This window comes from Cuculus canorus, chromosome 5 (genome assembly GCF_017976375.1).
Source record: "Cuculus canorus isolate bCucCan1 chromosome 5, bCucCan1.pri, whole genome shotgun sequence".
NCBI lineage: Eukaryota > Metazoa > Chordata > Aves > Cuculiformes > Cuculidae > Cuculus > Cuculus canorus.
The window spans coordinates 59,603,401-59,626,065 of NC_071405.1; the positions used below are offsets into that span (position 1 = coordinate 59,603,401).

General features: G+C 36.1%; 1 protein-coding gene across 1 annotated transcript in view; it reads right to left on the reverse strand.

Annotated features, from left to right (window-relative positions):
- Positions 1 to 22,665, reverse strand: part of SPRED1 (sprouty related EVH1 domain containing 1) — a 59,130-nt gene that overhangs the window by 11,814 nt on the left and 24,651 nt on the right. The window contains exons 2-4 of the mRNA XM_054067229.1: positions 12,092 to 12,266; positions 4,222 to 4,390; positions 2,899 to 2,948 (exon numbers count right to left, since the gene is read on the reverse strand). Of these exons, the coding sequence (XP_053923204.1) occupies positions 2,899 to 2,948; positions 4,222 to 4,390; positions 12,092 to 12,266 (394 nt within the window). The remainder of the gene's footprint in view (positions 1 to 2,898; positions 2,949 to 4,221; positions 4,391 to 12,091; positions 12,267 to 22,665) is intronic.

Sequence of the window (22,665 nt, forward strand, 5' to 3'; positions counted from 1 at the left end):
TCATCTTAATTAAGAAAGAAACAAAACAAAACACTGTTAAGGAAATTTATGTACAAAGATTCCTGCTGTGTAAGATGACTGAAACAGCACAGGCAAAATGCCCGGACAGCAGATGACGTAACTGACAAGGAACTAATAAAGTTAATATTTTCAAGTGTACTTTCATGACATCCTGGGGTCTTTACCTACCACGCTAACTAATGAAGAAAGAAATGAAATTGAAGAATACCAGTACACCTGATAGCTACTACAGGGCGTAAACAAAAATTTAAGTGCACTAACAAGCATGCTATGAAAAGTAAGTGTGAAATAACCCTTTTCTCTTATTGACATTCTGCTATTTTAGAAACAACTTATGAGTACTCAATATTTTTAATTAAATGGAGGAGCTCCACTGCTTCATCTTTTGTACTTCATTCCTTAGAGGTTACGAATTACAATTCTGGAAAATTGTTCTGATGAAACTACAACTATCTCATTGCCCAAATATAGAAGTGATCAACCTGCTCTCTAAGCGTCTATCCACACTCTAAAATGTCTTGGCATACTCCAAAACTTACTCAGAAATACAGCTTGTAGAATAAACTGAAGGAAAAAAGAAACATCATTAGGCCTTTTAATATACAGTGGAGTGAGATGAGGGGGAGACAAGTCAACATAACTCTTTGAACAAAATGGTCTTACCAGTCTTTCAAATTAAAAAAATATTGGGGTATCAAGTTCAACTCACAACAGTATCAGCCTTGGAAGGGCAGTAAGGAATTAATCCGTTGGAGGAGAATGTACACTGTCAGATATTTCAAAGACATACTTGATGATCAGATCTGGTGTCCGTAACTAAAATGCTGTAGCCTTTCTATATTAGCATACTACAATTATGGATTTGCTATTCATACATAAATCTTTAGATAAAGCATAGCTAAAGCAGGGTGGCTTCAGCCTTCCTTGTGTTCTCTCCTCTACCATTTCTGGTACTGTAATTGCTAAGCAATTATAGTATAATTTATTTTACTGTGGTATGCAAAGACACAGTGAGAGTTTGGCTATCTTTTTTTTGCCTCTAGAAAACAGGCAATTCTTGCCATCTATCCATAGCATGAATTCACAGTTAAGCAATACATGTTGTGGTGAGGTAATGAAATATGTTTTCCTGTCTGGAATAGATAATTCTACCAGCAGTTTGCACCAAACAGAATTGTATTACCTGCAAATTGTACATAGAGAGAATATTTTTTAAAATAGATAAATTTATTTTTAAAAAATTCATGGAATATAAAGTAGATCTAACTCATCTCTTTACACATATAAATATATCTATATTTATATCTATATAGAATACAGATGATGTAAATATACTTTTCTTCACTTTCCCAATAACAAACTTCATAAATACAAAAAAACCCAGATATATTCTTCAATTTTGGCACCCTTATAGAGAAATGTAATAACTAGGCAGTATGATCAAGAGATAATTAGTTTCATCTAATCTCATTAGGCCTGTAGAAATTGCTCAATTATTAATCCTTGCAACAAAGCATGTTTAAACAACTCTTTTAAAAGCTGATTAAGGATTGCATTAACTTTAGTACATATTTTCTCCACCCTGTCAAAATCTTATTCCTATTTTAAATCCAAAACATCTAATATTTATAGCGATTTTACTTCAAAGTGCCTTAAAATAAAGCACTGCAAATAAAGAACAACAGGTGGTTGCACAGCCAACTCTTACACTGAGATACATTTCTTCTACCATAAAATGGAAAGGAATTAGGAGACTCTTCTGCACTGCCACTGCATTGCAGTATACTTTCTCATTCTTGAGATTCAGTTTCCTATCATAATTTGATTGTCACCCGTATCTTCAAAGTAGGCTGCTAATTTTCTTGATTTTGTGTTGCAGTTCTACACTGCATCTATCTACACCGATAAAGAATTTAGCATTACATAAATAACAAAACTCCTCCTCTCAAGAAACCACTTAGTAATATTATCAGTTTTCTGAATAGTCACTAGGACGCCTGAGTCAACTAGTTTCTACATCAGCTTCATATTAAATATCTGCACTCTAAAAACTGAATGTGTGTGTGAATAAAGCCAAGATTTCCCCTGAAACTGTAAATAGGAAAAAAGAGATAAGAAACTCACATAGACACAAACAGGTTTTTACTAAGTTATAATATATTTATTTACTATATATATGCGTCCACGATATTCACTTATACTGGCTTTTTAATTACGTGGATTCTTGGATATTACCAGGCAGTGCTACACATCAGTGTTACAGTACTTGATATGGTATTTGCGTAAAGCAATATAACTCTGAAGAGTACTTAGAGGTAAGTTTTTACCCCTTATGCCATTATGACCTGTAGAAATCGAATGGTACAAATAAGAATCAAGAAAAATTGGAATCTGAATAAGTCACAGCTTTATCTTCAGTGAGTTTTTAAAAATCATCTGAAAAACTATCCTTGTTTGAATTAGATTCTTTTAATCACTATCTCAGCATCTTTTCAACTCTAGCGACAAATCTTAAAAGCATCTATCACTGCAGAGTGAAATCAAACAGGATGTGCATATAAGAGTAGAAGATTCCTGACTCCTCTATTTTTTTTTCCCCCCAGAAGAACATGCCATGTTCCCACGAGCTCAAAGAGGACACACAAACTAGAACATGCTTTGTAAACTTGAAAATCGAACTCCTATTGATTAAACATTGACTATTCAGTTTAAGATAGATAATATTGCACATCTTCTAGATAACTGTTCTGGAACTTATTTCATAAAATTGAATTTTGCAATTGCTCTTATTTTGCTTATTCTCACTAATTAAAAAATATTCAATCAATTTCTTCCAAAAATAACTGCATAGCTAATTTTAAAAATTTAAATACTTACTTGAAAGCAGTCTTCTGCCACTTCAACATCATTTTGGGAGGGTGGATAACCTACAGAAGAGGTAAAAAAATAAAAATAGATGAGGTTAATTTCTCTTTAGTTACAGTTAACCGCTTCCAGTAGTCAACACCATCCCTCAAGATCCAGCTATGATGATAACAATTGCTTGTTTACTTTTTTAACCAGTAGATGACTGTATTTCAAGTTGATTTGAATAAGTACCATTCATTTCTACATTCTGATTTTATATACTGAGTATTCCCACCCACACTCCTCTGTCTTTTTCACAACTTTCTTGTAAAAGCATTTTCAAAGTATCATCAAAAGTTAGAAGCAAGGGAATATTTGTTGTAGCACTTTGAAAATTAAAGGCAGATACATTCGGTTGGCATGAAGGCATACTGTGCTACATTTTGCTATAAATCATCAGATACTGGAAATATAAGACCCTAAGAAAGAAAAAAGACTCATACGCTCTCTAATCATTTCTCTTGCAGAGATATGGATGATATCAGCAGAATTCAAAAAAAGTTATCCTAGTGTATCAAAACCCACTTCCCTTCAGAAACATGTTTCTCCCTTTGCTAATATGGTAACACATGCTAAATCCCTAAATTTACAGGACATCACAGTACTGATTATTTTGTTTCAATTTCTCCCTTTGAGTTACATTCACAATCCTGGAAGAGGTGTTCTTTCCATTCCACAGACACTTGTTCTCTCCCTCTCCTATCCAGCAATACATTTATCATATTTTCATCTCATAATCGAGGCTTGGTGATCATCTTCTGTTGGCTCCCTAGCTTCCATGAGGTACTGAAGCTCTGGAACCTGTTAGCCATATCAGAATAAATTTTCTTATATAAACCTGTCCTCAGAACTACTCTGTCAGCTGCAGGTAAACAAATAGAACTATTAAGTCAAAGTATGAGCAGATAAAAAGAGACCTCAACAGCTTATCCAGTAAGAACACTGTAAGAAGTTTCTGAGGAGAAGATCCAAGTAAGACACTATAACACTCTAGCTTCCTTCATTTCTTCATGTCTAAAAAACAAGGTAAGGCTTTATTACGTAGGAATGTTTCAGTGAATTACCTTATTAGTGTTCGTAAAACAATTTAAGACACTTGGATGAATGGCACTTTAGCTATGCCAGAAGTAGTACATAAAAACTGTTAAAATCACAATATGTTATAGATCAATCTGCATCCTTAAGCACTGTCAGCATTAAATTTATGCAAAGTGCTTTGACTTGTCTCATTTACTAAACGCTCAACACCTCCCCTTCCCTAGCCCCACCAATCCCTTCACTCAAAATACATACCTTGAGAAATATCCTCCACTGCTCTCCGAATACCTCTGTCAAATGCTCTTGCATCAGCAGGACTCTGAAATGTGAGGCCAAACTTTTTGTCATCAATCTTCCAGTGGTAAAAAGTAGGAGTAACTTTGTTGTAAACGAGGTCCTTCTTTAACGTGCATTCCAAGACCACCTTCCAGAAAGCAGACAGAAAGAAAAGCTATCACTGACTAATACATAAAATTTGAGAACAAAATGTAGTCTTCATGTATTACCTGAAACCATATATCACAAGAGCAGATAAAAGTCTCTGTTTAATTTTTTAAGGATGTGGTTTTTAACTCTGTTTCTATTATGCCCAAATTATTCACTAACAGTTGCTGATAGGTCAGGTATGGGTTAAGAATGCTATTTGTACACCAAGTGAATCTCCCCAGCCTCAGAAGTATCTCATACCTGCAGCAAGCACTTCTGTTATGACTTCCTAAAAGTTCGGCAAATTAAATAGGCTGCACCCCCAAGAAAAACATTATTGTGCTGATATGATGTACTACGGTATCACTGGGAATCATATTTGTATACTAATTTTGTAAAATTTTTGAGCATAGGAATAACTTTATCCTGTTCTCAAACCATAATAAATTTCCCTCAGAAAGGTTATTTACTATACAATAGAAAATAATACAAGAGAACTGTTCTAAAAACTGAAATTAATCAAAACTAGAATATTTTCAATTGTATTACTGCCCGTACCTAGACAAATATATTTATGGGTCATGCTCAACTATAATAAAAGAGTAATTAGGAATAATTACTGTTATTTGTGTGCAAAACCACTACAGGTATACATGCACATTCAGTTATGACTTCACATCATTTCCCTTCTTTAAACTGGCTGGTTTTTAAATATGTTTGCATATTTAATTAATATCTGGAAAAATATCTTATGCAATGTTGTTATACTGATTGTTTCTTGATTAAAAACATCCAAGATGAACAAGAAAGTATGGAGGGACATGCACTGATCTATTCCTATGGCACTAGCTATAATAAAACACACAGCAAGACCTGTATATCTGTACTACTAATGGATTCTGAAAACCTACACTAGGAGGTGAATGAGGACTATTATATCATTTCATTATTAATGTATTTTCAGATTTTCATTATGAATTTTGTTACATGAGCAACATTTGGAGAGAAAATATAAAATGTCTCAACCCTATGTGAAAAATGAGGTTAATTATAGACATAAAAGAAAACAAAAGTCCAAATTTTTTAAAATTATCTCTCTGTACTTACATTATTCTTACATATCCTTTGTGTTCTTCTTCTCCTCTCCTTGTTTAATTATTATTTAGGTTAATAGGTGATTTCCGCTTGCTTTTCACTATTTATTCTCCCTACCCTACACCTCACAACTAACTGCCTCCTCTTGAGTTTTGCTGCTGGTTCTAGAAGGATGACATTATTTCTGCACATATAAACTCTTTCAACATTAAAATAATTTATGCTATAAATTCTCTAAAATGTCAACAATATGTAGGTACAGTTGCCTACAGGAAAGCATAGCAAGAAATCTGTTTGCTGTAGGTGTGCAGAAAAAAGAGCTGCAGCAATAAAAAAAGGCATCATTCTGCAGTTCTAAGGTGTATTGAGTGATGATTCTTCATTTGTTCTGATTATTTTAAACTTGCCTCCTTCTAAAAAGAGAAGGAGTTAAAAATGAAGATTTCTCACATCATTACATTTTCGAGGCCTGTGAGTACTTTTTGGGCGGTATCTACTATATTAAGCACCAACTATTTTCACACTATATTTTTTGTGCAGCTTCACACAAAATATCAAGAAAAAGTATTTCAATATTGATTTCAGAGCCTGTCAATGAACACTTGCTCCCAATGGAGTTAATCCAGATTACTTTATACTAAAAGTTGTCTCATAACTGGACAATAAATATTTTTTTTAAAATATACTAATAGTGGAGATAAACTACTAAAGCAAAAATTTACGGAGTAGAAGCTATGACTTTAAAGAAACCCAGGCCAAGCCATGAAACCCCCAAGTAACACCCCCCCAACCCAAAACCCACAAACGCTACCTCCCACCCCTCACCCTCAGAACATTTTAGAAGCCAAGCAACTGTTGACAGAACAATCAAACATCCTATCTAGCACCGAAATTGTTTTCAGCTTAAGAAAACAAAAAATTTGACAGGATGACATTGATTTTCAGGTCTAAAGCTGTATAAAAACAGACCAGTTAACACAGTAGATATAAATGGATAAGAGCACTAAAAAGGAAAAAAGTTACACCAAAACTGTATGTGTTATCAGACATAAGAATCCATATAGGCAAGACTTCATGCCTGCCCCACCTGACAGAAAACTCAAGAACTGTAGGTCAGAATTAGCAGGTGACAAATCTACAAACACCTAGCCTTCAATAGCTTTTGTTGCATCCAGAAATATTGAAAATCAAATCCACACCAAAAAATACACCAACTATCCCCTAAAGCATTTTCCTCCCCAAAACGCTTCTATGCTTTGCAGCAACAATGTAATTTTTCCCCTGCTAAACACACTGCTGTCAAAGAATTCTTTATCCTGAAGCATGCAAACTATCAGTGTGGCTAGGGAGGAAGCATCCTAACACACCCATCTCCAAAGCGTGGAAATGGAGACCACACTTCTAGCAATACAAGTATATATATTTTTTTTGAGTCTTCAAACACTGAAAACACCAATTATTTTTTACTGCACTTCACTATGGTTCAGAATTCTCTGCTTAATATGTGAAGATGATACCATACTCTCCCCATAGTTAGCAAAAATCTGCCTTGCCAAATGTTTTTAGGTATACCCAAGATCTTTAGTGATAAGCATAACAAAAGCCTACAGAATTGTAAACTAAGTGACTACGGCTAAACAAAATTATATATTTTTAATAAACACAGGCTACTGTTCTGGAGGTTTTCTTCATTTTGAGACTTAATGTAAGAATTTCACACCAATATGAAGCAGGTGTGTTACCACACAATGGGGAAAAGCTGCAAGGTCATCAGACTCAAGACAGGAGAGGTCCAGATCCACATCTCAAGATTTAAATTCTCAGAGCATAAATACAGCTGTGTGTCTACTTACTAATATTTGATGAAAAAATACTTTTAATAGCCAGATGTCATTAAGTGCAACACTAATGAGTTTACACCTACCTATAAAATATGCCTGCTTGCTACATGTTTGTTTCCACACCTCTATGAGCTACGTTCTTTAAAGATACTAGAAACTATTTGGCTTCTTTAGCCAAGATGAATCTCTAAAGTCAGGATTTTTCAAGTTCAATACTTCAAAACCAAATGTTTTTAATAAAAATATTTTGAGTATTTAAGATACGAGAATCTGTACCTAGGGCTTGTTTCAGAAACAAATATGAAAAAACACTTCTGTGTTTGATATAAATTTCTATTTTGATAATAACTCCCATTGTTTTATAATAATTTGATAATGCTGTGAATGTGATAATAAGATCCAATAATTGAACATTTATAGCTGCTGGATACTATTTTACTGGTTCCTAGCTGTACTTTCAACAGCTTACACCATGACATGTAGATAGAAAGCTTCACAACTTCTCACTCCCAGCCCAAATCAGTTTTTGATGAAACTTCTGAAGTCCTTTTCTGCTAAACAGAATGAAAGGAACTTCTCTAGTCTTGTGACCAAGCAGCATGACCTGAGTACATTTGTGCTGCAAAGCATGCGGCGCCAGCACCACCATGACTTTGTGACACTATTATTATTCCATTGATCTATTTTTATTTAACTCAAAAAGATGATGCAAGGACTGCCCATCATAATCAAACTTTCCTCAAACTTGTAAAGCAAATTTAAAAAGTAAATAATAAATTTTTTTTTAAAAGCAGATTTTAGAAAAGACCAGTATTTATATCCCATTTCAGCTTCGTATCTCTCCCCTTGCACAAGTACCAGTTCTTCAAAAGAAAGATTTTAAACTTTGATATATCACTCCTAACTGACAATCCAAAAGAGACTAGTCACTTTTTATTTCTTCCTTCCATAAAAATTTGCATAATGAAAGACTGGAGAAGAAAATAAAACAGAACAGAGACGTCTATTAGACTTCTCACTCAAGAATGTAAAATTCAAAGCCTAAAAACCTGTAAGCTTGTGCCTAATGTATGTTTAACACTTCAGCTATTGTAAACACAGTAAGAGAACTGCAGACCTGACCAGGTTAGGAGGGAGTGCAATTGTTCCAAGCAGACTGGCTGGAGCCAGATCTAGGAAGGTAAGTTTAATAAAGGAGGAAATGTGTAATTATGTCAAAGTCTTCAGGAAATACCCATCCACTGGAGATCTAAACAACCTGAGCAAACTAGAAGGCAGAATTGCTTCTTCTAAATTAATGTGATGGTGCCACCACTTCTAGTTTCTTGTCCGATAACTAGGACGATTTTGGTGAGCCCCATGGGATGTCTGAAATAGCTCGGTACTGCATAAAAACTTTGGAAGTTCTACATGTAGCCTGAAGCTCAGGTATATAAAGAAAGGACAAGAAACGCCCTCAACAAATAACTTCAAATTTTGATGACTTACAGACTAAGATCTACAGTCCTAATTAAATGCCTGCATATCCTGTAAAATACACAGAGATCTGGCACATTGGAACAGAATTTCAATGTGGTGTCAGAAGCAGTACTTAAGAGAAGCAGCAACTAAAGGTAGTTTAGAAGAAACAATAAGAGGAGAGATGAAGGATCTCATTCTTTTTGAGTATAACCACTTAAGAGGCATCTGGAAGATACTCCCCCATCAAACCCCTCACCTATGGATTTCAAGTTGCTTTGGAATAAATTTCACCTTTCTACTGACACATAGGTTCAATAGTAATACTGGCATTATAATTTCCTTATACCTTAGGTAAAAAACATAGATCTGAATTCCTGATCTAACCCAAGTTATTTCAAAATCCATGTTTCCCTGTGTCCCAGAGAAGTGCTCTAAGTTGCACACTATGGGTTTTCCTGGATAAGGGAATTTCCGCACCTTTTCTGGAAGCTGAGACAATTCACAGAAGAAAGACCGTCCTGAGGAAATCAAAATATAATCTAGTTGTAAAGGTATGTTAACAGCGTGCAACACAACTTGAGGTGAGGTGGGGGGGAACAGACTGCCTTTGTAAGGATGACTTTCTTGTTTAATTCACAGATTTTCAGAAATGGCTACGTATACCTTGCAATAAAGTGGGTGAACTGGAAATTGCAGTCCAGCTGAACGAGCTGTAATGAGATACTACAATAGAGTAAACATTCCCGAAGACACATGTGCTCAAAGTCTGAATAACTAAAATGTTCAAAATGGTTTAGGAAGCTTTTTTAAAAACAATACCATTACTTTTTCTTTGCAAGAACAATGGCAGAGGAGCCAACTAAATAGCAGCCAACCAACTTCAAAGATTATTCAAGCATACAATTTACACGCCAAGACCATTCTAAAAGGAAATGGAGTTGGAGCACAGAAACAGCAGAGTCAATATAACTCTTACTCAAAATCAGAAGATGAACAAAATAGTTAGTCCCTAGTCAATAGCAAACATGATGAACCCAAAACTTACATTTCTACTTTATTTAAAACAAAAACATTTTATGCCACTGAAACAGTCCTTTTCAGGGTTGCCTCTTTGAAAATACAGCCTTCTCCACTCTTTCAGCTGGAACAGACAATTACATTTCAACTTCTTGGTGGTATTTTTCTTGGCTTCTTCTTTGTATTATGAAATCTAATAGTCACTTGTCAATTCTGTTTGGACTAAAAAGTGAATTGTTTGGCTTTGTTAAAGAAAAAGTTAAAAACTGTGCTTGAACAGGGAAGCCATGGTAATATCCTATGTACAAATGTAAAACTATCAGGTATGTTGAAAGTATAAGGATGGGAATAGTTTTAGAATCAGTGTCCAGATCCCTGTCCAACAGGATTTCTCTTCGAGTCCCTGCTACAGTTATTCTGAAAACGTATCATGACCTAATGATATCCTCACATACCTTAGTGTAGGATCTTGTTTCTTTTATGCCAACAGGGATCTTGTTGCATACCATGCAACTTGTTAATTCATTACATATTAACAGTTGTTTTTAAGTACATTATTTGAAGTCTGAGGAAATACATGCACACATAGCTTCCTTTTACTCTATTACAAAAGCAGCACTGGCTCGATGGTATTCCTTCCCACAGCCTAAACTTGTGTTTTATTCAGCATACACTGGGTAGATGTTTTTCCTAGATGCGTTTCTTCCATCTTTTACCCCGTGTTTTTCAGGGCCTGACTTCCACCAGCAACTTCCTAAAACTGCAGCAACATCAAAATATGCCCTGACAAGACTTGTAGGTGACATTTACAGGCAGTAGCAGGGGAATAGGTGGACAAAGGATGGGATGCACACAAGGAAAAAAAGAAAAAAAGAAACAAAAAAACCCTGTACAGGACACTAAAAGTTTGGAAAACTTATTCATATTAATATAAGCTCAATTTTGGACAGGAACTGGAGCAGAGACATTTAAGCCTTCTACCAGAAGTGGAAACGAAACAAGGCTTGCCCAGGGGAAGCAGGAGAGAGAATGCAAACAGATCAGGACACTGACGGCTGCAACATTTCCATGTGCCTGCAGCAGAAACATTAAACCAGCCTTCAGTTCTGAGCATTTTATTACCCCCAGATTCTGAAGGCAATCTGTGAATGTCGAAAGTATTAAGAATTAAGAGAAAATTGTCAAGTGTGTCTAAATGCAATTAAGCCTCAATAAGGCTAAAAAAAGTTCTAAAGGGAACTACTGCAAAGTGAGGAAGGAACTGCAGGTGCACAGAGCTGTGCGGGAACACAGGGTACTCTGCTAATAGCGCTACGCCTCGCTGAAACAACTGAGTCAGCAGAATTTCTATTTATATGCTCTCTTCCTACAACACTCATAGTCAAGGCAGAAAACTCAGCAGTCCTGCCTCAAGGGAGAAATTAGTATGCTTGAGAAAGAATCAGCAGTACAGTAGAAGAAGTATAAACCTTTTAAGTTTATACAGGAGTCATAAGTTACTGGCAGAAGAGAGAAAGTTCATGATAAAAGTTGTCACGATGAGGTTTTGTGCTTTCCTCGCCTTTCCTTGTACAAAGCAAGCTTTCGTAAGACAATTTTGTCTTCCACAGGTCTGCATGTAGAAATGGCTGAGATCTTAAACCAGTTTTCTTTCTGTGAGGCTGACTTTCACGATATATTTAAGACAAGTTTATTACTGGCATTTTATTTCACGTAGATGATAAATGAATACTGTCTATGTGTTCATCAAACTAGACAAATTCCTGGACCTGTTAGCTTCATGCTTTTTTCCAATACAAAAGTTGTTTTCATGTAAAATAGCTCCAATTTGTCACATCCAAATTCCACAACTAATTGAATTGTTGCTGGGAATTCCTTCAGATTTTGTGTTTTTAGCAAGTTCTCATTTTCCAACACTCCTGTTAAAAACTGCATCACTGGTATTTTAAAAGGGTAACAAGAAGATTTAACTTTAACCCTCCACAGGAAAAAAAAACTTGAATAGCAAAATGTCTCCCCCAATGGATGGAAATCTGCAATGAAAAAAATATGCTTGAAAGTTTCATAAAGATCAACATTCTTAACTCTAGAAATGGATAGTATTACACCTAAACCAAATAATTAGCTCTTTAGGTATATAACCATTGGTATGGATAAAATCTCAGCAACAGCATCAGACCGAGACTATAAATTCACTTTCTAGTCTACAACAACAATAAGCAAACATCTTCTTAGGTCCTATGTAGTTTTAGGAATAGGAATACTAAACAGGTATAAATTGTTACCGTTTTATCCCTGAGTCGTTCTCCATGGATAAGAAAATCAGCACAGCTATTCTCTTCCTGGGGAATGACTTTGAAGACTGTGACACAGCTTAGTCCACCCCCTCCAAGTGGTAACCATCCACCACTTGAGTCATCCCGGGTCATCACCACAGCTCGCACTCGTGCATAACTATTACTGGAAGAGATGCAAAAGAAGAAATTAGTTTTCCATAAACACAAACCAGCTAAGTCTAGTTAAAATAACAAAACACTACCCCCCACCAAAACCAAACCCGCGACCAATTAAAAAATGTTCCTCTGTACTTTTATGCTTTCATTAGAATCTCTAGCATCTTACACATGACTCCTGGTAAGGAAAATTAACTAGAAATACAGTTCCTCAGAGTAAAAACCGCTATTCTTCTAAGAAATTTACTGTCTGTGTTCTACCTAGAGCGAGCCAGGGATGGGAGAAGAATAAACATCAACTCCATATTTATTTTAGACTAATCATGAAGCCACTCAGCCACCACAAAATTGCAAAGAAAAGAGAACAACAAAGTAGAAAAAGGTCAGGATTTCGCCACTGAAATCTAAACAAGAACAGGCTTCTAGCCAGAAAGCCCTCTTCCCTCTATCCGTCCCTCTTCCCCATACACAGAACTCATCCTTTGCAGGGGTAGGTCAGAACAAACATGCTGCAGGGTTTGACAACAGAACCACCAGTTATGGCTACTTAAACTAAAATTTGTAGTGCTTGCTAGCTGGTCTTCTCACTGTATTCACACAGCGTAGAAAATCACTTGCATTTTACAATTTAACAGCTTTTTTCATCATTCAACTTTTTTATAAAATAAACAAATGGTTATCACTTCATTACTTAAAAGTCAAATTCCTTTTCGAGAGCCTTGGAAAAAGAGTTTTCGGTGATATCTCTCAGTTTTTATTTCTTTCAAATTAAATGACATGGTTTAGTTTTTGTTACGAATTTGCTCCTATATCAGCTGGAAAGCCCCATGCTTTACCAAGGATGTTATAAGAGCCTACATTTGAAGTAAGATTTACTGCGTGAATATAATACTGCAAGAAAGTGTATTCCAACACTTTAAAAGAAATAAGCTTCATGATACCTTTTTCAGCATACCTCTGATTGAAGGTTTAAGTACCTCAAGTAATTTGACACTAGTGATGTCAAATTTAAGGACTGAAGAGGAAATATTAAAAGAGGACAAAGTTATTCCTTCTCTACAAAACTATTTGTCGTATAATCATTCACCAAAATGTTGTATTTTCAAATGATCGCTGCTTTGTACTTTTCTTCTCCTCAAATGTCCCAAAATAACTAAAGGTAGGCTTTTTTGCGTAATTAATATATTACATTCTTACACACACGTATGATTCACACATATGATTCACTTTTTTTAAAACATACATATATATATATAACTATATATATATATATATATATGTAAGAAATTTGCCGTGAGCATCTAAAGCTTAAATACATAGTGGTTTTCAAAATGGGAAATAAAACAAGACTATCCCTTCTTAGCATAGAGGCAAGTGAGTTTGTTTAGAGAGACTGTTTGCTCCTTCAAGCAACAACAACAACAAAAAAAAATGCCTGCTCCTTCCCCTAAACCTCATAGTTAAAATGACAGTTCAGTTGGTATTTCTCACCATTTCTGTATCAACATCTTTTAGTTAGCTCCTCCCACAGAGCAGACAAATATAATCAAGAAAAATCCAGTCTTTCATTGTATGCATCTATCAACTCTAGTACCTGAAAATAAAAATAGCTATGACTTGATGCTTAATAACTTTACTTGAATCATTCTGTGGTCTCAAACACCATATTTTACTCAGAGATAAGTTCAAACTGTAGCTGTACACTTAAGACATGGGTAAGCATTTGTTTCTTTCAGGTGAAAAGCCTTTTCTGATAGAAATGGAGGACTCCAGGACTTTTCTCTGAAACTGAAAGAAACGCAATACACTTATTGGTTAAACCTACACATTCTCTTTGCTATTCTCCATCCAAGTGAGCTACAAATTTAGCTTTACAGTTATTTGTTCTATAAATTTCATTGTAAATCTGAATATTAAGAGCTTCCTTTTGTAGACCAGCCCCAAGCAAGAGTTCATTTAAGCATAATTTGGGGATATCATAGAACTTCACTTAGGCTACATGAGAAAACTTGAACTACAACAGCTTAATTTTTTTTTTTAAACAGAAGTTTACACTCTATATCGATATTTTGTAAGACTTTCTAAGGAGAAGCAAAGATGGATGACACATACTTCAAGAGATTAGCTACTTCCACCTGCCAGATTTCTATCCGTGTTGGGACTTTCCCCCTTTGTTCCCTATAGTGAGATGCCTAGTCTGGTAAGTTAACAAATCTTGTGTTTTGCTTCCATGGTTTCTATTCTTTAAACTATTTTAAACAACATCTGTATTTTCAAATATTACAGAAACCGGTGTCAAATCCAATGCATTACAGCAAGAGCCAAAATAAAAATCCCCAAAAGGTAACATCTAATGAATAGCCTCTTAAATTGAAACAGAACAGTTTTTCCAGACAACACTCTGTAGTTAACTAGACAAATTCATTACTGTATTTGTGACAACGCCAAAGACTGAAGAGATTGCTTAGCTTTGTGGTTTTGTTGTTGTCATTTGTTTTTTAGTATTATTTTTCTATATTTTAAAGGAACTCGCAATTGGTTCCGACAGCTATTTTTGGTAACAATACAAAACTGGCTTGCAATTAGCCACAAAAGAGCAGGAGGACTTGGATCCTATTTCAATTTCCAGAATCCTCTGCAAACAAAACAGCATCTGCCTGTCACACTACTGGTGCTACTGAAACCAGCTAGATTACTTGGGTCACCAAGCGTTATAGTCCCATCTACTCAGGGGAATTTCATAACAAATTGCTGAAATATCAGTGTAGTTTAGCTGTGGGAAAAAAGGGAGTCAAGGCTGCAGTGCTTTCCCACACCGCTCCTAAAGCCTGACATTTTTACCTACTCTTGCATCTTTAGCAGCTCTATCAGGACTAACGAAACAACAGAAAACCCAACAAACATGGCAATTAGTTGAGCACTGCTCTTACGAAACCTTTCACTACACAAGCTACCACAAGCATGTAAAATGTAGCATGAAGAGCATCATTGCAACAGTAGACCTACACCTATTGTATCACATCCAGCCCTTCCTGAGAGCCCTTGATTTTGGCTGTGGTGTGGAAAGGTTTACAGGAAGAGCCAAATGGGATTTTGTGCATAGGAGAATGCTGCTTCCGAGCAGTGCTGGGAACCAGTGAAGACTGGAGTCCTCCTCCAGTAAGGAGATGAGAGTAGAGTATTCTTATGTTTTTACACTGAGTTTTAAATTATGATGAAATAGGGGGGAAAAGTTCTCGTGTTATTTTCTACTCAGTTATGAGCTACTGAAAAGTACAGCAAGTGTCTGACCTGTACACCTACTAAACTTGAAACAAAGTAATTTTAAGATAGCACAGCATATTGCATAAGGTTTCATTCTGAAAACATTGGAAAATTAAGATGATTCTTATAACAAAATCTGGAGTGGGGTGAACCAAGAAGCCTGAGAAAGGATGAGGGAGCAGAAACAAAGGACTACAAATCTGAAGTGGACAGCAAAGATAGAAAAGCTGTAGTCCTTGCCTGCCATCAGCTTTGTTTGAAGAACATCAAGCATTAAATCTGACCACAGGTTTTAAAGGCTCTCTCCTCCCTTCAAAAGCTGTTTTTATTGTTGTAATGCTCTTGGGCGCAAACTGACCTATGACCTGTATGACCGAATTTTTGTTCAAGCCCATGAAGCACTCAACAGGATGGGCCCTTCCGCTCAGCAACTAATGAACAAGCCTCCTTTTGGTGGCTGAGGGAAGAAACACATCTGTAATTACATCTCTGTGGCTTTTTTTTTTTTTTTTTTGGAAAAAATAAATTATTTTGATAGTTTGGGGTACTTTTCATGTGTAACATCAAGACAGTTAAAGATATCAAACATTACTACAAAATTAGTCCTTTCTTCCATTAGTGATCCAAAACAGAACGAATATTAAGAATTTTCTGCCAAAGTACTTATTCCAGAGAAAAAGGAGAAGAGATGTTGAAAAAATGAAAAAAAACCCCAAAACAGCAGCTATCTTGTTGTATCACATTAAGCATTCCCATTCTTCTATTTGTATTGCATCCTGCATATTTCTGTTTTTCAGTTCTATATGAAAATAACAACAACTGGTCTCAGAAATATTTGTTAAGACACTTGAACTGCAACCGCAAGTTGTTTTCAGTACTACAAAGCTACTACCATCATCACCAAGAAACCTGGATCTTTGAGTGAAATTATGAAATGAACAACCATGCAAGAAACTGACCCTCTTGGCTTCAGTAAAAATATTTAGCCTTATGGTTTCTTTCAAAGCTCGAAAGCGGATTTGCAGAAAAGGACCTTGGGTTTCACGTGGACACATTGAACATGAGCCAGTTAGGTGCCCCTGCAGCAAAGAAAGCCAATAGTTTCCTGGGCTGCATTAGAAGTGTTGCCAGCAGGTGGAAGGAGGTTATGCTTCCTCGTTACCCAGCAATGGCGAGGCCCCACCTGGAACGCCCTGTCCAGTTGTGGGTTCCCCAGTACAAGACAGATGTACTACTGGAGGGAGTCCAGTGAAGGCCAGTAAGATGATTATGGGACTGGAGCATCTGTCATATGAGGGACAGCTGAGAGACCTGAGGCTGTTTAGCCTGGAGAAGAAAAAGTGAGGGATATCTTATGAATGTACAAAAGCACCTGAAGACAGAGTGCAAAGAAGACAGAGCTCTTTTGAGTGGTCCTTAGAGCCAATGGGCGCAAAGTTCCACCTGAACATAAGGAACCGTTTTTTCATGGTGAGGGTGACTGAGCACTGGCACAGCCTGTCCAGAGAAGTTCTAGAGTCTCTATCCTTGGAGATACTTAAAAGCCACCTGGACACAGTCCTGGGTAACCTGCTTTAGGTGACCCTGACTGAGCAGGAAGGGTGGACAACATGACCTCTAGAGGTCCCATCCAACCTCAACTGTTCTGTGACTCTTTCTTCTATTGAATATAATATTTCAAAACACAGCAATTTCAAAAACCCACAATTTTATAAATATAACTAATACACATTAATTTATGTGAATTCATGATACTTTCAAGTAAGAGTTGTCACCGTGCACAACTGCTACCTCAACACTTCTGACAAGACCTAAGGAAAAAAAAAAGGCATTCTGAAAAACCTTGACATACATTGATATGAAATTACACTGTCTTTGCTGGCGCATAAGTAACAGCTCCTAGCTGATATCTGAATGTGAACTGGTCATGGACCAAGGCTCTTTACCTTTGACTGGCACTTTACACGTGTACTTTAACTCCCTCCAATTTCTGGTGCAATATACTCATGAGTTTACAGCCTCGCCCAAAAAGCATACATGAACTACACTTGGCTTTTTTATGATTCTTATTATCCAAATAGCTTAGCAGAAGATTTTACGATTTCCAGCTAAAGTGCTCATGAGTATGTGCATGCCCAGGGTATCAAAAGATAATACCAAATCACCGAGCTAAAGTCTATTTTACTTGCAGATAACATGTGTTGACTATTGACTCAATTCAGAAAAAGAAATTAATTTCATGAGTATCACATGAACATATCCGAACACTGCTGATGATACAGAGCCCTTTGTTACTAAAGGTTTAGAGAATGACTGCCTCTGGCACAAAACATTAATGACTTATCTGCAACAGAAGGAGATGCAAATATAGCATGAGTACTAAAAATGACAAATTACATGAAGCAAACACATGACAGCAAATCTATTAATTTTAATAAAAGGAACTGCTCTATATGTATTTCCGGTCATAATAATGACTACTATATGAGGCTCTGCCTGACATGACCATCACTTTTTCTCCTCTCAAAATTATACCAGCAAATCAGAACATACACCAAATTGTTATGCTGGTAGAAGGCAAAACTTTGCAGATTTTTTCCATTTGAAAGAGAGGCAAAACGTATTTTTCACAGCAAAGACAGAAGCTATGGTAACCATGCCTGGCTACTACTATGCCTAGGAAATTTATTTTTGTGAAGAGCTTAGCAAGAAAAGACATGGATTTCCAGGAGGAACTATATACAAATGCTGCTAGATTTATGCCACTGGTACCTGCACTAATTTACAAATGAAGAGCTTTGGACTTAGCCAAAAAAAAGTGAATGGGAAATTCCCACCCAAATAAAACAAAACAACTTCCTTACAGAAATCTGAACTACCAAACAAAATGGCTTGAACCCAGAATGGCAGAAGGAAAAAGCTACATGGGGAAACTACAGTACATAAGGAGATAACTAGCACCCTAAAGGAGCCCAAAACACTTGATTACACAATTAATACTTAGCAGGAGAGGCTTGTAAAACAAGGTGTTAGACAATACACCTGCAAAAGGGAGACACAACAAGCATCTAGAATGGGAAACTGTCAAAACAGTATACTGTTGTTATGAAGTGTTCTCCTGGATACAACATCAGAAAGAGGAGAGAAAAGAAAAAAAAACCAACCACCAACCACACACAAATAATACAGCAGTACTAAAATCACATTCCTATCTGAATACAGGCAACTTAAGATTTGTGACTATGTAAATAACGTATGCTGCAAGGAAGAGTGGCTACTACCACAAGAGCTTTTGCAAAGCACAAGAGCACATGACTGAATGGAGAAGCTGTTAAAAAGATTTGAAAATTACACACAAAGTAAATATTTGACATTTCTGTGAATAACGTTTGAACCCTGCTCCCCAGCACCTTCTCTTGTTTAATGATTGTAGTTAGTTTCTATTATTTCTTCATGTTATCCATGAGGACTGGTTAAATGAAGTAACGTTCATATTAAAGGAGATCACAACACTTACTTGGATTCCTTCTCTTTCAAAGAAACTGCTTTCTAAAGGCCTAAGCTTTCATATTATTATGGATGCTGTAACAACGTCTAGTCAAGACATATTACTTACAAAATTGCATCTGATACGAAACACAAGCAAATAAACCCCCCAAATTTATTTTTCTTTCAACCTTCTGAACCAAAGTTAAAAAGGACAAAAGTAACATTTACAATGGGTCCACATGTTTTGGACATGCAGCACAAATAGAAGAACAGTATGTAGCTCCCCTTTGTAATAGTTGGTGAGATGAGCCAAGCATGGGAGATGCTTTTTAATGACTTACACAGCTGCCTGCTTAACAACACAGGTAGGTTGGTACGGGGACTCCTGGATTAAATTCCATCCAATTTTTGGCAGATGAGATAACAGAATTTGAGTGGTCAAGATCCTGCTACTCATATACCCCTCAAGCTTAATGGGCTTCACACAAAACACTTTAAATTTGCCTTACTTTTAAAAGCTGACAGCCACGACTCCAGAAATATCCACTCTTCATCACAGCTTGGCTTCCCTATATATTCTCTTAACTTCTTCTTCCTCCTTACCCAGCAATTTCAGAAGATCCAGAGGAATCTCTTCACTCCATTTATAGCACAGAACTATCTGTACCTCTTCTAATTTTGTGAAATCACTACTTGTTACTAATCAAGTAGCAATCAGACTATTGGGTACTGATGCCATGTAGTAACTGTGACTTGCTTACCATGGAAACATGTAAACAAAGATGAAAAAGCCCACAAATAAAACAAGAGTTAAGTTTTTTAGATAACAAAAGTTACCACTTCTTTCCAACCCTATAAAACCAGGGAAACATCTAAAGTAATGATGGAAGACAAGCTTTTAATTTTCTCCAGCACTTCAGCAAACTTAGGACAAGTACAAGTGCGTAGCCTAAGGCAGATTCCACTGAAACTAAGACAACTTGACACTTCCAGTAAATGTCATCAGAAAACATCCACCCACTCTAGAAGATTTTTTTCTTTTAAAATGAAGCTCACAGGTTCAGTTTTGCCTTTTATTTTCATTGGAATACAACGATTACTACAGTTAATGATACATAAGTTTAAGGGAAGCTTTTCAGGTAATAGTTATACCTGAACAAGTCAGAATTCTCTCCTCTCTCTTAGGGCCATTTTCCTCCAATCGTATATACTTGGAGTCCCCCAGCTTCACTCAAGTATGCAAGTGTAATTAGATTATCCTCATAGTCAAGGCTATTAGTCATCTAGCTATCAGGATTAAGGACGGCAGGACTTTGGAGACCCTGTTACCAGAAGATGTGAACACATTAATCAACAAGTCATTTTGAAATACAGTTCCTGACCACTAAAATAAGATTAAGCTAACTGCTACACTGAAAGAGACTGAAGTAAGATTCCTTACGAACAAATCTAGCTACTCGAAGCTATGACAGGCTCTACTGAATATTTTATTTTTAAACAAGCACGGGTGTACTTTTTATTCCACTACTCCCTGCATGCAAGCACAGTGCTCCACCGATGTCCAAAAAGATACTACTCTCCTCCTAACACTCCTAAGATGTTATTCAGCACAAATAAAGGCCAAACCAAGTAGATCTTGCTATAATGTCAGCAACACAACAGAAAACATTGTCAGATTTTATGTTTACTATGTCAATTTCTTTCATCTTATCCTGGACTATCCACTCTTTGCAACATAGACCATCTGTAATGAGTATTATTCAATAATGACCTGAGTGCATGTTGGTGTATGGTATACAAAGCTGAGTTGGTGAGCTGCTACATACTCTTAATCAATAAATTTATGGAAGAAAAAAGTATCAGTCCCACTGAGCTTTCTCACCTCAAGCAACACTTGGTATCAGGCAGGCAATCACAAAATGTAAATTTAACCTCGTCACATTAAAACAAATTTATAAGATGTCCATATCATTCCTGAGTATACATTTCCCACTCAGCATGCACAGAAAAGGAACAGAACTTGAAACCAAATAAAGCATATCCACGCTTATAAAAATAATCTTCCTTTAACTGTCTTGCTGAGCTGTGACATTGCTAATGAATGTTGTATAAGAAAGTGTTTTAAAACTATGTGAATTAAAACAGTAGTAACATTTGTTAAATCTAAAGCCTGTCTCAATATTTACATTGACATGGCTTTTTTGAGGACTCTAAGCAGCCCACAGGAAAATGATCTCGCAAAGTCAATTATATTCCAGGAAAATCCCTAATGATAACTGCTCTTTTTAACATAACAAGAAAGTAACAAACACCCAAAAGGATGCTTCAAACACACAAAAACATACAAATCATAAAAGCCTAACAAAACAAAAAGACTACAAGCCAAACTGCAAAATGCTTAACAAATAGCACCAAAAAAGTAACAAAAGAGTAACAAAGAAAATCTGAATGAGGCTTAGGAAAGATATCTTGCGAACCTGCAGATCTATTTTAAAGGTCTATGGTCAATGGCAAAAAAGGAAGCTACCATTTCCTTACTATGAGGCACAACACTTTGCAGTTTGAATCAGTCTTTTTGTAGTTTTAACAAACCATGAATACTTGGGATAGAGGAAATAAACCAAGACAGACAAGTGAAAGACAAACACGAAGACTTCTATTACAGTGATCAAAGGAGAGGAAACACAAGATTAATAAGATTATAAAAATGTTTTAATGGTATATCCTCTATCTTTGCAATATGTCAGCATAAGCAATGTGACTTATATAGCCACTATATTACTGTATGATTTACGTCTGAAAATCTTGGTAATAACTAGCATCCTAGCCAGCAATCTCAAGCATAGAAATGATTCACAAGTCCTACAGAGAACGTAGGAATGTTAACAGTGCATCAAAAAGTTTAACTAAGCGTTCTATAACTACATCCCCCACTCCAACTCCTGCCAAAGTGACACTTTTCACAAGTTTCTACAAAAAGCTGTATGCAATGAATATACTGGTCATGTATAAACATAACATACAGCAAAATATCATACTAAAAGGCCTCTCAGTTCAAAAGAAAGATTATTTGAATTGCATTATTTGCTGCTGTTCCAAAAGGAGAGTTTAGAAGCTTGTAACTGGTTGCACAGAAATACAAATTCAAAATACATACATTCCCTGCCCCTTAAATATGTAACAAAACAAAAGTAAGAATACATTCACACTTCATAAATGGTAGCTACTCATCAGAGCTCCTAAAACATCTCTCAGTCAAGTAAACAACTGAAAAGGGACCCACCAACTGCATTTTCCTTGTATTGGCAACAAAAAAGTCTTAAAACAAAAGTTACAACACTGAAATCATGAGGTAACTTATAAATATAAGTATAAATATGTTATAATTACATACTGTTGCTTCCTCTTTGGACTTTTCAAAACCATTAATACCACTGAAAGTTATTGGTCTACAGTGGGACTTCACTCTCATAAGGAAGTTCTGAAAAGGGCGCTGGAGACAGACAAGTCAAACTGCACAAAGAAAGTATGACTAGAGTATCAAGAAAGCAAGGACAACATGACACAATGCAAGCTCAGAATAGTTTTTAGACACTGGAATCCAAGTAAGGAATTAAAAGATAGGTCTTTCTGCTCCAATCTGTGAGACAAAA